Raw genomic sequence first — 13,740 nt, 5'->3', positions numbered from 1 at the left:
AGGTTTAAAAATTTGGAGTATCCATATAGTGGGTCAATTCACCCAATGGCATCATGTCACCTGCAGAAAAGCTATAACAGCAAGATTTACTGAATAGGTGAATCCCTTCTCTTACAAAACCTACATAGATCATAGAAACCCAGGAGGCTTGATTACAATTTAGGAGCCTGTTTAGCTGTATCCATGCTTATGTGCATGTAAAATTCTAGCGGAGGATATTGCAGCCCTCTTCACCATGGCAACTGTTTCCATGGGACTGCCTCTCATCCTCCTGCTGCCATGGTAACTGTAGTCATGGCCCATCTGCAGGATGTTGCTAGGGAGAAAAAGAAGATTGAGTGCACTGTGTGCTAATGAGCAAATCTGTATACACTGTAGTGCGCGTGTACATGGCATACTGGGTAAATTATGGAAAGAGATACACCTCAACCAGATCTTCTTTACAATATCTCTGCACTCTTATTTCTAGCTGCAGACGTTCCATTTGCAGCGTTTACATAGTAAAAACATGTGTTCAGCTTGTACAGTAAATCTTAGGAAACCCCCCAGTCCCGTGTATCCCCAGAGCTCGCCTGAAGTGTGCCCAACTTTCCCATGCATCTCGCCCCCGCTGCATCCATCCGTCCTCCATCCACACGCAACCTCTTCCCTGAACTCACAACTTCTCAGCCCCTCCCTCAGGAGCACATTTATACCATATTACACCTAATAATCGTGTAACTTTCAGCACGTCTTAGTCCATGATGCCAAGCACTGTCACTGCATGATGCCCACCACCACCACCACCACATGTTGTCACTGCGTGATGCCCACTGCCCTTCTCACTGTGGCGTCTCCCACCCCTCTCTCTCCATGATGCCCCCCACCCCTCTCCATGATGCCCACCACTCCTCTCACTCACACCCTAGCGCCTTCTTTGCCCATCTCCTCTCTCCACCCTAGGAGAAGCCCCTCCACGATCAGCTCTCCTCCCCTTTTCCATCCTCCACCCCTTTCAGCCGTCTCAAGCCTGCATCTATAAGCACTGAGGGGTGAGTACAGAGCTACGTGTGAGCAGATTCTCATGTATGTGTGTGTCTGACATACATATGTGTGTATTTTTGTTTACACTTCATACCGTACCGTTCGTTTGCCCTAAACCCTCCATATGTATTAATATCATATGACCTATTTATCTGGCTTCATACACAGGAATAAATACGTCCCCCTTTCCTCCTTCCTGTATATGTTTGTACACTTGCACGGCAGCTGCATGTCACTGTATATAATGTATCGTTTCCACTGTTTTCTGTTCGTGTATAAACAGTGATTATGTTACATTTGGTTATAATACTATATATATATATATATATATATATATATATATATATATATATACATATAGCAATACAGTATGTGTGTGTTTTGCATAATGCATGACTGGCCTGTGTATATTTGTTAGAAATAATGTTTTCAGATTAATCTATCTGTTCCATAATGATTCTGGTCTCAATGTGTGTTCTCAGTAGTGGTTTCCTATTCTTATTTATATTTATTAATTGATGCAATGTATATTATATGTTAAATTTGGACTGTTGCAATTTTTTTATTTATTTGCCATTGGATGTGTTGCATATTTTTACTATCTATGTTATAAACTGTTCCTGCTGCTTTTTAAGTATTACTTATATATTTGCTGTTGTGCCTTTCTGGGCTTTCCAGCCTGTTAGTAGTCACACTGCTTGTAAATATTACTTTCTGACCGTATATAAATGAATAACACAAGATGTAGCTGGTAAATAGTACTAGCAAAGCAAAAATGGCAGTAAATTAGCAATAAACTGTTGGACAAAATTGTTATTCCATAATAAATGGAAAACGTAGATCCCTCTTCTCACTACATTGACAACAGTGTGTGTAAACTCACTGAACCGTGTGTAGTATTTGGTGTAACTGTCATGTTCTCTCTTGCAGGTATTCTACCAGCTGCATGTACTAACTAATATCCCCTTAAAAGACTGGCTGAAATAGAGAACTTCACCTTGGATCACAGAGAGATCATTTTAGGGAAATATCGAATCACAGATCAGATGTAAGAAGAGAACTTGCTGTGTGCAGTTTGGAAGAAAAACAAATCTTGATAAAACAGAAAAAAGTGAACTGAAGAATACTGCTTGACTACACATCATGAGTTGTGTCCCCTGACATTGAGAATTCCATTGTTTTTTATGATTTTGTGAATGCCAGTGAAGAATAAGAAGAAAAAGATGTATGGTTGGTGGAGCAGGTAATTATTAGACAAACTGGGGGTCGGACGAAATAAATGTGAGACCGGCTCTTGCATGTTCAGCGGAGGAACATTTGGGTTTTCAGATGGCGGATGTTACATGGGAGACTGGCAGGAAGGTCGAGCACATGGATATGGGGTATGCAAGGGCCCTACAAGGCAGGGTGAATACAGTGGCCTTTGGAACCACGGATTTGAGTCTCTTGGAGTTTATACCTGGCCCAGTGGAAACACATATCGTGGCTACTGGGACCAAGGCAAGAGGAATGGGTTAGGCGAGGAACACAAAGGACGATGGTTGTATCGGGGAGAGTGGACTCATGGGCTAAAGGGAAAGCTTGGTGTGAGAGAGAGCCTGTCTGGAGCACGATACGAAGGTCTATGGACAGATGGACAGCAGGATGGTTATGGGATGGAGACATATTCAGATGGAGGTAAGACATTAATTGATAATAATGTGATTTTATTCTTTGACACATATGACAAATAACATGATGATGCAACATACTGTATAAACTTTTATTCTTTTTTGGGGGGGCAAAGCAAGAGTTATATCACCATCATTTAATAGCAGTCTTCCTTGTCTCTACTTATATTTACACTCCATGTTTTACACATCTTGTCCACATTCCATTTCATTTCTGCAGGTACATATCAAGGCCAGTGGCAGTCCGGTAAGCGTCATGGATATGGGGTACGTCAGAGTGTCCCATATCACCAAGCTGCATTGCTTCGTTCTCCTCGAACACCAACTCTCAATTCTTTGCCTAACTCCCCTGATGCCCTCTCCAACACGACTCCAGGACTCCTTCCAGGAAGCCCTGCTTCTGGATCTCGTGGAGGTTTTGTTCTGAAAGTTAGAGGAGTTGGATCAGAGGCCCCAGGACCTGGAAGTAGTGGCAAGCCAAAAAAAAGAGGCTTTTTCTTCACTCGTTCACTTATACTCAGTGGGTTCAGACTGCATCGTGGATCCGACAACAAAGGTCCATTAAGTGGTCGTGACAGCCAACGTAGTTCTTTGAGAAGTGAGACACGTGGTGCGGGGGGATCCTTGGGATCTAGTGCAAGTCAAGATGGATCAAGTGCCAGTGTAGCAGAACTAGAGTCTGAGTTGCCAATTGCTGCCTGGGAAACTGAGACTTATGCTGGAGAGTGGAAAGGTGACCGACGAAGCGGGCATGGTGTAAGCCGTAGATCCAATGGCCTTTGTTATGAAGGAGAATGGCTGAGGAATCGACGACATGGTTATGGTAGGACAACTTATCCTGATGGTTCTCGAGAGGAAGGCAAGTACAAGATGAATATGTTGGCCAGCGGTAAGGTGAAGAGTCTGTTCCCATTGCGCAGAGGTAAAGGGAGGGAGAAGGTGGAAAGAGCAGTAGAGGCTGCAAGAAGAGCAGAGGGAACTGCCAAGCAGAAACAAGAGATGGCACTGGCCAGGTAAGAGTGACAGGAACATGTTACTCACAGTACAGTATAAACAAAGATTATATCATTTTCTTATGCCTATACTTTATTCTACTGATGAGCTGCATAGATGGTCACACGCGGTCTCCTCTGTGTCATCTGCTTTCCTTTAGTTTATTTTTCTCTATGTACCACAATGTTCTATTTGCTGTACAAGGCAACATTGACAAAATATTTTTTTTCTGTAAAAGTAAAATAATATCAGCAATACTGGTACAAAGTGAATATGTCTTTTGGGATACATTACAGATCAGCAGCAAATTATTTAATGCCATTTAGGGTGATTACCCATTGTGATACTGTAATTAGTTTCTAGTTTTTATTATAGTATTTGAAAATGGGCTTTTACATATTACAGTTAAGTATAATTACAGTATTATGCCTGATGCCTTGTTTAAACAGTGTAGTCCATAACTTTGGTAGGAAAACTGGATACTTATTTATACTTATTATTGTTTTGATACAATACCCTCTTCTCTAGTATGTGTTGTTTTATTACCATCTTCTAACCTTTGTTGCTGTCAGTAGAGATATGTCATCTGGTGAGACCTTCCCAAAGTATTAGCATGAGAAAAAAGGCAAGCTAGGTAGGTCGATGATGCAGTGGCTCTGGGTGTCAGTCATTACATGTGATGGAGTCCATTCCTCTCTGTCTCTATTAGTACTGCAATGGACCAAGGGCCTAATTCAGACCTCATCGCAGCAGCAAAATATTTCTCTAATGGGCAAAACCATGTGCACTGCTGGGGGGGGGGGGGGGGGGGGATTTGGGGGTGTGTGTTCAAACTTAAATCTAAATTGCAGTGTAAAAATAAAGCAGCCAGTATTTACACTGCATAGAAACAATATAGCCCATCCAAATCTAACTCTCTCTGCACATGTTATATCTGCTCCACCTGCAGTGCACATGGTTTTGCCCATTAGATAAAGATTTTGCTGCTGCATTCAGGTCTAAAGTATACATGACATGATCACAGGAAGATAACCTGGAATTTGTTCAAACATTTGTCATTTTAAACTTATTTTACATTAGTGATGAGCGGGTTCGGATCCTCGGGATCCGAACCCGCCCGAACTTCACTTTTTTTTTCACGGGTCCGAGCAACTCGGATCCTCCCGCCTTGCTCGGTTAACCTGAACGCGCCCGAACGTCATCATCCCGCGGTCGGATTCTCGCGAGATTCGTATTCTATATAAGGAGCCCCGCGACGCCGCCATTTTTCACTCGTGCATTGGAGATGATCGTGAGAGGACGTGGCTGGCGTCCTCTCAGTTTCTATGTTCAGTGGGCTGCAAATATCTGTGCTCAGTGTGCTACAAATATCTGTGCTCAGTGTGCTGCAAATATCTGTGCTCAGTGTGCTGCAAGTGCAAATATCTACGTTCTCTGCCTGAAAAACGCTCTATATCTGTGCTCAGTATGCTGCAAATATCTGTGCTCAGTGTACTAATTGCTTTATTGTGGGGACTGGGGACCAGCAGTATTATATAGTAGGAGGACAGTGCAGAGTTTTGCTGACCAGTGACCACCAGTATTATACGTTCTCTGCCTGAAAAACGCTCCATATCTGTGCTCAGTGTGCTGCAAATATCTGTGCTCAGTGTGCTAATTGCTTTATTGTGGGGACTGGGGACCAGCAGTATTATATAGTAGGAGGACAGTGCAGAGTTTTGCTGACCAGTGACCACCAGTATTATATGTTCTCTGCCTGAAAAACGCTCCATATCTGTGCTGCATTGTAGTATATAGTAGGAGGACAGTGCAGAATTTTGCTGACCACCAGTATAACTATATATATATATAGCAGTACGGTACAGTAGTCCACTGCTCTACCTACCTCTGTGTCGTCAAGTATACTATCCATCCATACCTGTGGTGCATTTCAGTTTTGCACAGTTTGCTGGCCACCAGTATATAATATATAGCAGTACGGTACAGAAGGCCACTGCTCTACCTACCTCTGTGTCGTCAAGTATACTATCCATCCATACCTGTGGTGCATTTCAGTTTTGCACAGTTTGCTGACCACCAGTATATAATATATAGCAGTACGGTACAGTAGGCCACTGCTCTACCTACCTCTGTGTCAAGTATACTATCCATCCATACCTGTGGTGCATTTCAGTTTTGCACAGTTTGCTGACCACCAGTATATAATATATAGCAGTACGGTACAGAAGGCCACTGCTCTACCTACCTCTGTGTCGTCAAGTATACTATCCATCCATACCTGTGGTGCATTTCAGTTTTGCACATTTTGCTGACCACCAGTATATAATATATAGCAGTACGGTACAGTAGGCCACTGCTCTACCTACCTCTGTGTCATCAAGTATACTATCCATCCATACCTGTGGTGCATTTAAGTTTTGCACAGTTTGCTGACCACCAGTATATAATATATAGCAGTACGGTACAGAAGGCCACTGCTCTACCTACCTCTGTGTCGTCAAGTATACTATCCATCCATACCTGTGGTGCATTTCAATTTTGCACAGTTTGCTGACCACCAGTATTTAATATATAGCAGTACGGTACAGAAGGCCACTGCTCTACCTATCTCTGTGTCGTCAAGTATACTATCCATCCATACCTGTGGTGCATTTCAGTTGTGCGCAGTATATATAGTAGTAGGCCATTGCTATTGATATATTACTGGCATATAATTCCACACATTAAAAAATGGAGAACAAAAATGTGGAGGGTAAAATAGGGAAAGATCAAGATCCACTTCCACCTCGTGCTGAAGCTGCTGCCACTAGTCATGGCCGAGACGATGAAATGCCATCAACGTCGTCTGCCAAGGCCGATGCCCAGTGTCATAGTAGAGACCATGTAAAATCCAAAAAAATAAAGCTCAGTAAAATGACCCAAAAATCTAAATCACGGAGTGGCAAGGAACGGCTGAGGGCCTGGCCTATGTTCATGGCTAGTGGTTCAGCTTCACATGAGGATGGAAGCACTCATCCTCCTGCTAGAAAACTTAGAAGAGTTAAAATGGCAAAAGCACAGCAAAGAACTGTGCGTTCTTCTAAATCACAAATCCCCAAGGAGAGTCCAATTGTGTCGGTTGCGATGCCTGACCTTCCCAACACTGGACGGGAAGAGGTTGCGCCTTCCACCATTTGCACGCCCCCTGCAAGTGCTGGAAGGAGCCCCCGCAGTCCAGTTCCTGATAGTCAAATTGAAGATGTCACTGTTGAAGTACACCAGGATGAGGATATGGGTGTTGCTGGCGCTGGGGAGGAAATTGACAAGGAGGATTCTGATGGTGAGGTGGTTTGTTTAAGTCAGGCACCCGGGGAGACACCTGTTGTCCGTGGGACGAATATGGCCATTGACATGCCTGGTCAAAATACAAAAAAAAAATCACCTCTTCGGTGTGGAATTATTTCAACAGAAATGCGGACAACTGGTGTCAAGCCGTGTGTTGCCTTTGTCAAGCTATAATAAGTAGGGGTAAGGACGTTAACCACCTAGGAACATCCTCCCTTATACGTCACCTGGACCGCATTTATCAGAAGTCAGTGACAAGTTCAAAAACTTTGGCTGACAGCGGAAGCAGTCCACTGACCACTAAATACCTTCCTCTTGTAACCAAGCTCCTGCAAACCACACCACCAACTCCCTCAGTGTCAATTTCCTCCTTAGACAGGAAAGCCAATAGTCCTGCAGGCCATGTCACTGTCAAGTCTGACGAGTCCTCTCCTGCCTGGGATTCCTCCGATGCATCCTTGAGTGTAACGCCTACTGCTGCTGGCGCTGCTGTTGTTGCTGCTGGGAGTCGATCGTCATCCCAGAGGGGAAGTCGGAAGACCACTTGTACTACTTCCAGTAAGCAATTGACTGTCCAACAGTCCTTTCCGAGGTAGATGAAATATCACAGCAGTCATCCTGCTGCAAAGCGGATAACTCAGGCCTTGGCAGCCTGGGTGGTGAGAAACGTGTTTCCGGTATCCACCGTTAATTCACAGGGAACTAGAGACTTGATTGAGGTACTGTGTCCCCGGTACCAAATACCATCTAGGTTCCATTTCTCTAGGCAGGCGATACCGAAAATGTACACAGACGTCAGAAAAAGAGTCACCAGTGTCCTAAAAAATGCAGTTGTACCCAATGTCCACTTAACCACGGACATGTGGACAAGTGGAGCAGGGCAGACTCAGGACTGTATGAAAAGAGATTACGGCTGCGCTGTGTTTCAGGAAATAAGTAAAACGATGAGAGCCAACAGATTAAATTATATAGATTTATTGATAGTAAAACCACATATATGACCTTATAAAATGTAATCAAAAACACCTCTAAATGCTCCGTTTATAGGCGTCTGGTGAACATATATTAGCATTTGTTATAAATAAGGATGATGTCCATAGTTCACAGAGCACTAATAATTGCTAGGCTAATAGCCGGCAAATAGAATTCAGGTGCAGTCCCGGAGTGTAACAAGCTGAATTTAGTTGAAATAAAACGGCTGGCAAGTGAGTAACAGGCTGCAGTCCCGTAATTATAAGAGTGTAAAATCACCAAATCTGAGATGACTGTTTTACCTCTCGAATGGGCTGGCGGCGGGCCGAGCGTCCTCGGCCAGATGTCCTGCAGTGCCCACTTGCGCTGTGCAGCGTAGTAGAGGTAAAGGTGACCACCGGGATATTGAGAGTGATTCCAGCGATGTATTGCAGAGCCGCAGCCAGCGGCAGTAAGGGAGCTTGAAAACACTCACGCTGGAACAATGCAAGCTGTGTGTTGTAATCTCTTTCCAGGTGTCAGCGCAGCCGTAATCTCTTTTCCTTTATCCTGTTAACACCACACATAGTGTTCACGGATGCGCAGTCTTCCAGGATAATATTAAATTCGTTATTGATATTTATGTGTATATATATTCTCTTGGGGCGCTTTATAGCAGTTAGTTGTCTCTTTTCAGGACTATATGACTGTGACAGCCCACTGGGTAGATGTATTGCCTCCCGCAGCAAGAACAGTAGCGGCGGCACCAGTAGCAGCATCTCGCAAACACCAACTCGTTCCTAGGCAGGCTACGCTTTGTATCACCGCTTTCCATAAGAGGCACACAGCTGACAACCTCTTACGGAAACTGAGTAACATCTTCGCAGAATGGCTTACCCCAATTGGACTCTCCTGGGGATTTGTGACATCGGACAACGCCACCAATATTGTGCGTGCATTACATCTGGGCAAATTCCAGCACGTCCCATGTTTTGCACATACATTGAATTTGGTGGTGCATAATTATTTAAAAAACGACAGGGGCGTGCAAGAGATGCTGTCGGTGGCCCGAAGAATTGCGGGCCACTTTCGGCATTCAGCCACCGCGTGCCGAAGACTGGAGCACCAGCAAACAGTCCTGAACCTGCCCTGCCGTCATCTGAAGCAAGAGGTGGTAACGAGGTGGAATTCAACCCTCTATATGCTTCAGAGGATGGAGGAGCAGCAAAAGGCCATTCAAGCCTATACATCTGCCTACGATATAGGCAAAGGAGGGGGAATGCACCTGACTCAAGCGCAGTGGAGAATGATTTCAACGTTGTGCAAGGTTCTGCAACCCTTTGAACTTCCCACACGTGAAGTCAGTTCAGACACTGCCAGCCTGAGTCAGGTCATTCCCCTCATCAGGCTTTTGCAGAAGAATCTGGAGACATTGAAGGAGGAGCTAAAACAGAGCGATTCCGCTAGGCATGTGTGACTTGTGGATGGAGCCCTTAATTCGCTTAACCAGGATTTATGGGTGGTCAATCTGTTGAAATCAGAGCACTACATTTTGGCCACCGTGCTCGATCCTAGATTTAAAACCTACGTTGTATCTCTCTTTCCGGCAGACACAAGTCTGCAGAGGTTCAAAGACCTGCTGGTGAGAAAATTGTCAAGTCAAGCGGAACGTGACCCGTCAACAGCTCCTCCTTCACATTCTCCCGCAACTGGGGGTGCGAGGAAAAGGCTAAGAATTCCGAGCCCACCCGCTGGCGGTGATGCAGGGCAGTCTGGAGCGAGGGCTGACATCTGGTCCGGACTGAAGGACCTGCCAACGATTACTGACATGTCGTCTACTGTCACTGCATATGATTCTGTCACCATTGAAAGAATGGTGGAGGATTATATGAGTGACCGCATCCAAGTAGGCACGTCAGACAGTCCGTACGTATACTGGCAGGAAAAAGAGGCAATTTGGAGGCCCTTGCACAAACTGGCTTTATTTTACCTAAGTTGCCCCCCCCTCCAGTGTGTACTCCGAAAGAGTGTTTAGTGCAGCCGCTCACCTTGTCAGCAATCGGCGTACGAGGTTACTTCCAGAAAATGTGGAGAAGATGATGTTCATCAAAATTAATTATAATCAATTCCTCCGTGGAGACATTCACCAGCAATTGCCTCCTGAAAGTACACAGGGACCTGAGATGGTGGATTCCAGTGGGGACGAATTAATAATCTGTGAGGAGGGGGGGATGTACACAGTGAAAGGGGTGAGGAATCGGAGGAAGAGGAGGAGGTGGACATCTTGCCTCTGTAGAGCTAGTTTGTGCAAGGAGAGATTGATTGCTTCTTTTTTTGGTGGGGGCCCAAACCAACCAGTCATTTCAGTCACAGTCGTGTGGGAGACCCTGTCGCTGAAATGATGGGTTTGTTAAAGTGTGCATGTCCTGTTTATACAACATAAGGGTGGGTGGGAGGGCCCAAGGACAATTCCATCTTGCACCTCTTTTTTCTTTCATTTTTCTTTGCATCATGTGCTGTTTGGGGACTATTTTTGGAAGTGCCATCCTGTCTGACACTGCAGTGCAACTCCTAGATGGGCCAGGTGTTTGTGTCGGCCACTTGTGTCGCTTAGCTTAGCCATCCAGCGACCTTGGTGCACCTCTTTTTTTCTTTGCATCATGTGCTGTTTGGGGACTATTTTTTAAATCTGCCATCCTGTCTGACACTGCAGTGCCACTCCTAGATGGGCCAGGTGTTTGTGTCGGCCACTTGTGTTGCTTAGCTTAGTCACACAGCTACCTCATTGCGCCTCTTTTTTTCTTTGCATCATGTGCTGTTTGGGGACTATTTTTTTGAAGTGCCATCCTGTCTGACACTGCAGTGCCACTCCTAGATGGGCCAGGTGTTTGTGTCGGCCAGTTGGGTCGCTTAGCTTAGTCATCCAGCGACCTCGGTGCAAATTTTAGGACTAAAAATAATATTGTGAGGTGTGAGGTGTTCAGAATAGACTGAAAATGAGTGGAAATTATGGTTATTGAGGTTAATAATACTATGGGATCAAAATGACCCCCAAATTCTATGATTTAAGCTGTTTTTGAGGGTTTTTTGTAAAAAAACACCCGAATCCAAAACACACCCGAATCCGACAAAAAATTTTCAGGGAGGTTTTGCCAAAACGCGTCCGAATCCAAAACACGGCCGCGGAACCGAATCCAAAACCAAAACACAAAACCCTGACAATGCTAAATTCCTTTGTCGTATAATCAACCCTTTATGAAGCTAAGAACACTGTACGCTGTTTACTTAAGAAATACCGTAATGATACGCTATTTGCGTAACGATCGCTCAGCGGTAAGCGAGACGCACAAGCGTCACGTTCGCTCACGGCCTAGTGATCACAGGACACGTTATTGGTTATGTCTAGGGGAAAGATTCGCTGTAACGTAGCGTACGCTAGAGACCACGAGGAGGTCACCAGCGATGCAGACGCTCACAACACTATACCTTTATGTTAAACCTTATACCGATGAAACACACAGAATACCTTAATGTGAGTACAGGGTGTAAATGCAACCTTGTGTAACCTGACTAACTACAAAGCTGATTGAGCGTCACCGACGCTCAAGTGAACACTTAACACTATAGTAAATACACTGATACTGGTTTAGGTTTCCAAAGCCTATTAACTGTATTATATCTAATATACTTGTAAAAGGGGATAACAGTACATATGATACGCTACAATATAACAGAGACCTCCTAACCACAGAACTAAACAATAAATACAATAAGACAATACTACGCTGACCTAAATGAAATACAATACAATACTATAATACTATAAGGTATTTAAGAGAAAAGAGGAGAGAGAGAGATAGAGAGAGAGAGAGAGAAATTGGCTCGCAGAAAGACAATGATTATGGAGAGAACTTACGCACAAAGGGTATGATCGCCAGCGCCTCGATATCCAGCTCCCGATTATCAGCAGATAACCGTTGATGAGAGAGTGAGTTTGGATATGGTCGGCCTGCCTATTTATGCCCCACACACAATGCAATCTCCTAGTCCCTACAATCCCATTGTCCATTGGCCGAAGGAATTCGGCCCTGCATCATAACAAAAGGTCATAGGGTGATTCATACAGGTGGGCTGTGACGATTTCCAACAGCTCAGGTGGGTGGGAAACTGGGTTTCCCGCCGCATACCTGAGTATGTGTAAATCATAGAAATGGACATAAACTTCTTATGTCCATAACTATTCGCACGAGCGATTAATACGCTCCAAACCAACACCGGAATATTGCTAATTAAATACTCTTCCGATGGGTACCAAACACTGCAGTATGATTCCTGTTAGACCCTTCGTACGATGCAAAGAGGGATTCCTCAGCTCTGGGACATTGTACTTTAACCAAACTTACAGAAACTATCAAAGGGATCATGATCTATAAACTACATTAATTGTGAACATTTGTAACTAATGAGTCGCACGCTACGATCACATAAACTCTACCGTAAATGCGCATACTGCGCGTGCGAGTGCACGCTATTGCGGGTATGCGCTTCCACGGGAGAGCGTACGCATGCGCAGCACGGACCAGTGTGCGGTGCAAATATGGCAGTGTGCATTAAGACATTTTTCTGACTTTGACAGTCCACCCTTTGGCAGTCAATAATAACTGCCACAAAATATTTAAGGAGAAAAATGTAAGTCAGGGGTTAATTGATTTCCATGGTGGGGAAAGGAAGAAGAATGGAGTAGGTGTGAAGAGGGTATGACCTAGTGAGAAAGCAGAAGCATGTGTGTATGAGTCCATGTTTGGAGGGTCGTGTATCATCGTGCCGTACGTGTGGTAAATCAAGCTTCGAGGTATTGCGAAGTATACATTTGAATTCCTTCTTATCCCGTACTAAGGGTCTGTGGATGGGCTGTCAAACTCTACCGAGCTCATTTCGGCTTTCAGTTGTAACAAAATGGGGATGCACATGTTAGTTGATGATACACGAATGGGGGAGGTATGTGGTTGCTGATATCTGTGCCTGTATTCCCTATCGACTATGTGTGTCATTACCTGAGGGTTGTAGAGATGAAGATAAAGAACACTTATGGAAAATGCAATGATATTCTATGTCAGGGAAATGTACATTCGTCGATTGAGGTCTTGATTGGTGTCGGTTGATTGGAGTCTTCTTCTTTGTGCTTTTGCTCATAAATCGTGAGTAAAGCAAACAACGTCCATGGATTTACAAAAATGTTGGGCTAGCGTGATTTTAAAGTTCCTAGGGAAACTGGGGTACCCATGGCATTGTCCATCAAAATCTTGTATATCAGGTCGTCTGCTCTTCTTCTTTCCATCTTTCCGTTGTCGGCCCCTTGGCTCATCAAATCCTTCGTCTACGTGGGTCTTTGTACCTCGGAGGAAAACATAGAAATGGGTGAAAGACGGACCGTATACTCATTACATCATTACGTCATGGTTTCTAGCATTGGGTCATAAATCAAATCCAGGTTAATTACAGTTTCCTCACTCCTCAAGCTCATCACTTTCGTACTTTGTTTACACCTCATCAAAGCCTGCCCACATCTAAATATCAATCCAAACGATATAACGACACCCAAAATACACAGTAGAAACTTTCCAACATCCATTATGACTCCTTGAGCCCACTCTCCCAAACCGGAGAACCAATTTCGCGGGTTCAACCATGACACCCAACCAGTCAGCTCATTACCTACAGCAGCAAGGGTGAGATTGTGTTTTCGACGAAATTCCCACTTTAATTGCAGAATATCATC

The 13,740-nt window shown here is 44.4% G+C and overlaps 1 protein-coding gene across 4 annotated transcripts in view; it reads left to right on the top strand.

Moving 5' to 3' along the window:
- The first annotated feature begins 467 nt into the window (after positions 1 to 467).
- JPH4 (junctophilin 4) overlaps positions 468 to 13,740 on the top strand; it is a 57,337-nt gene continuing 44,064 nt past the window's right edge. The window contains exons 1-3 of one of the 4 annotated variants that reach the window (XM_063913583.1): positions 468 to 1,031; positions 1,954 to 2,700; positions 2,914 to 3,706. In XM_063913583.1, the coding sequence (XP_063769653.1) occupies positions 2,322 to 2,700; positions 2,914 to 3,706 (1,172 nt within the window). In that variant the 5' untranslated portion in view covers positions 468 to 1,031; positions 1,954 to 2,321. The other 3 variants (XM_063913582.1, XM_063913580.1, XM_063913581.1) reach the window with 3 other exon arrangements.

Source organism: Pseudophryne corroboree, chromosome 1 (assembly GCF_028390025.1).
Source record: "Pseudophryne corroboree isolate aPseCor3 chromosome 1, aPseCor3.hap2, whole genome shotgun sequence".
NCBI lineage: Eukaryota > Metazoa > Chordata > Amphibia > Anura > Myobatrachidae > Pseudophryne > Pseudophryne corroboree.
This window is presented reverse-complemented; position numbering and strand designations above follow the sequence as displayed.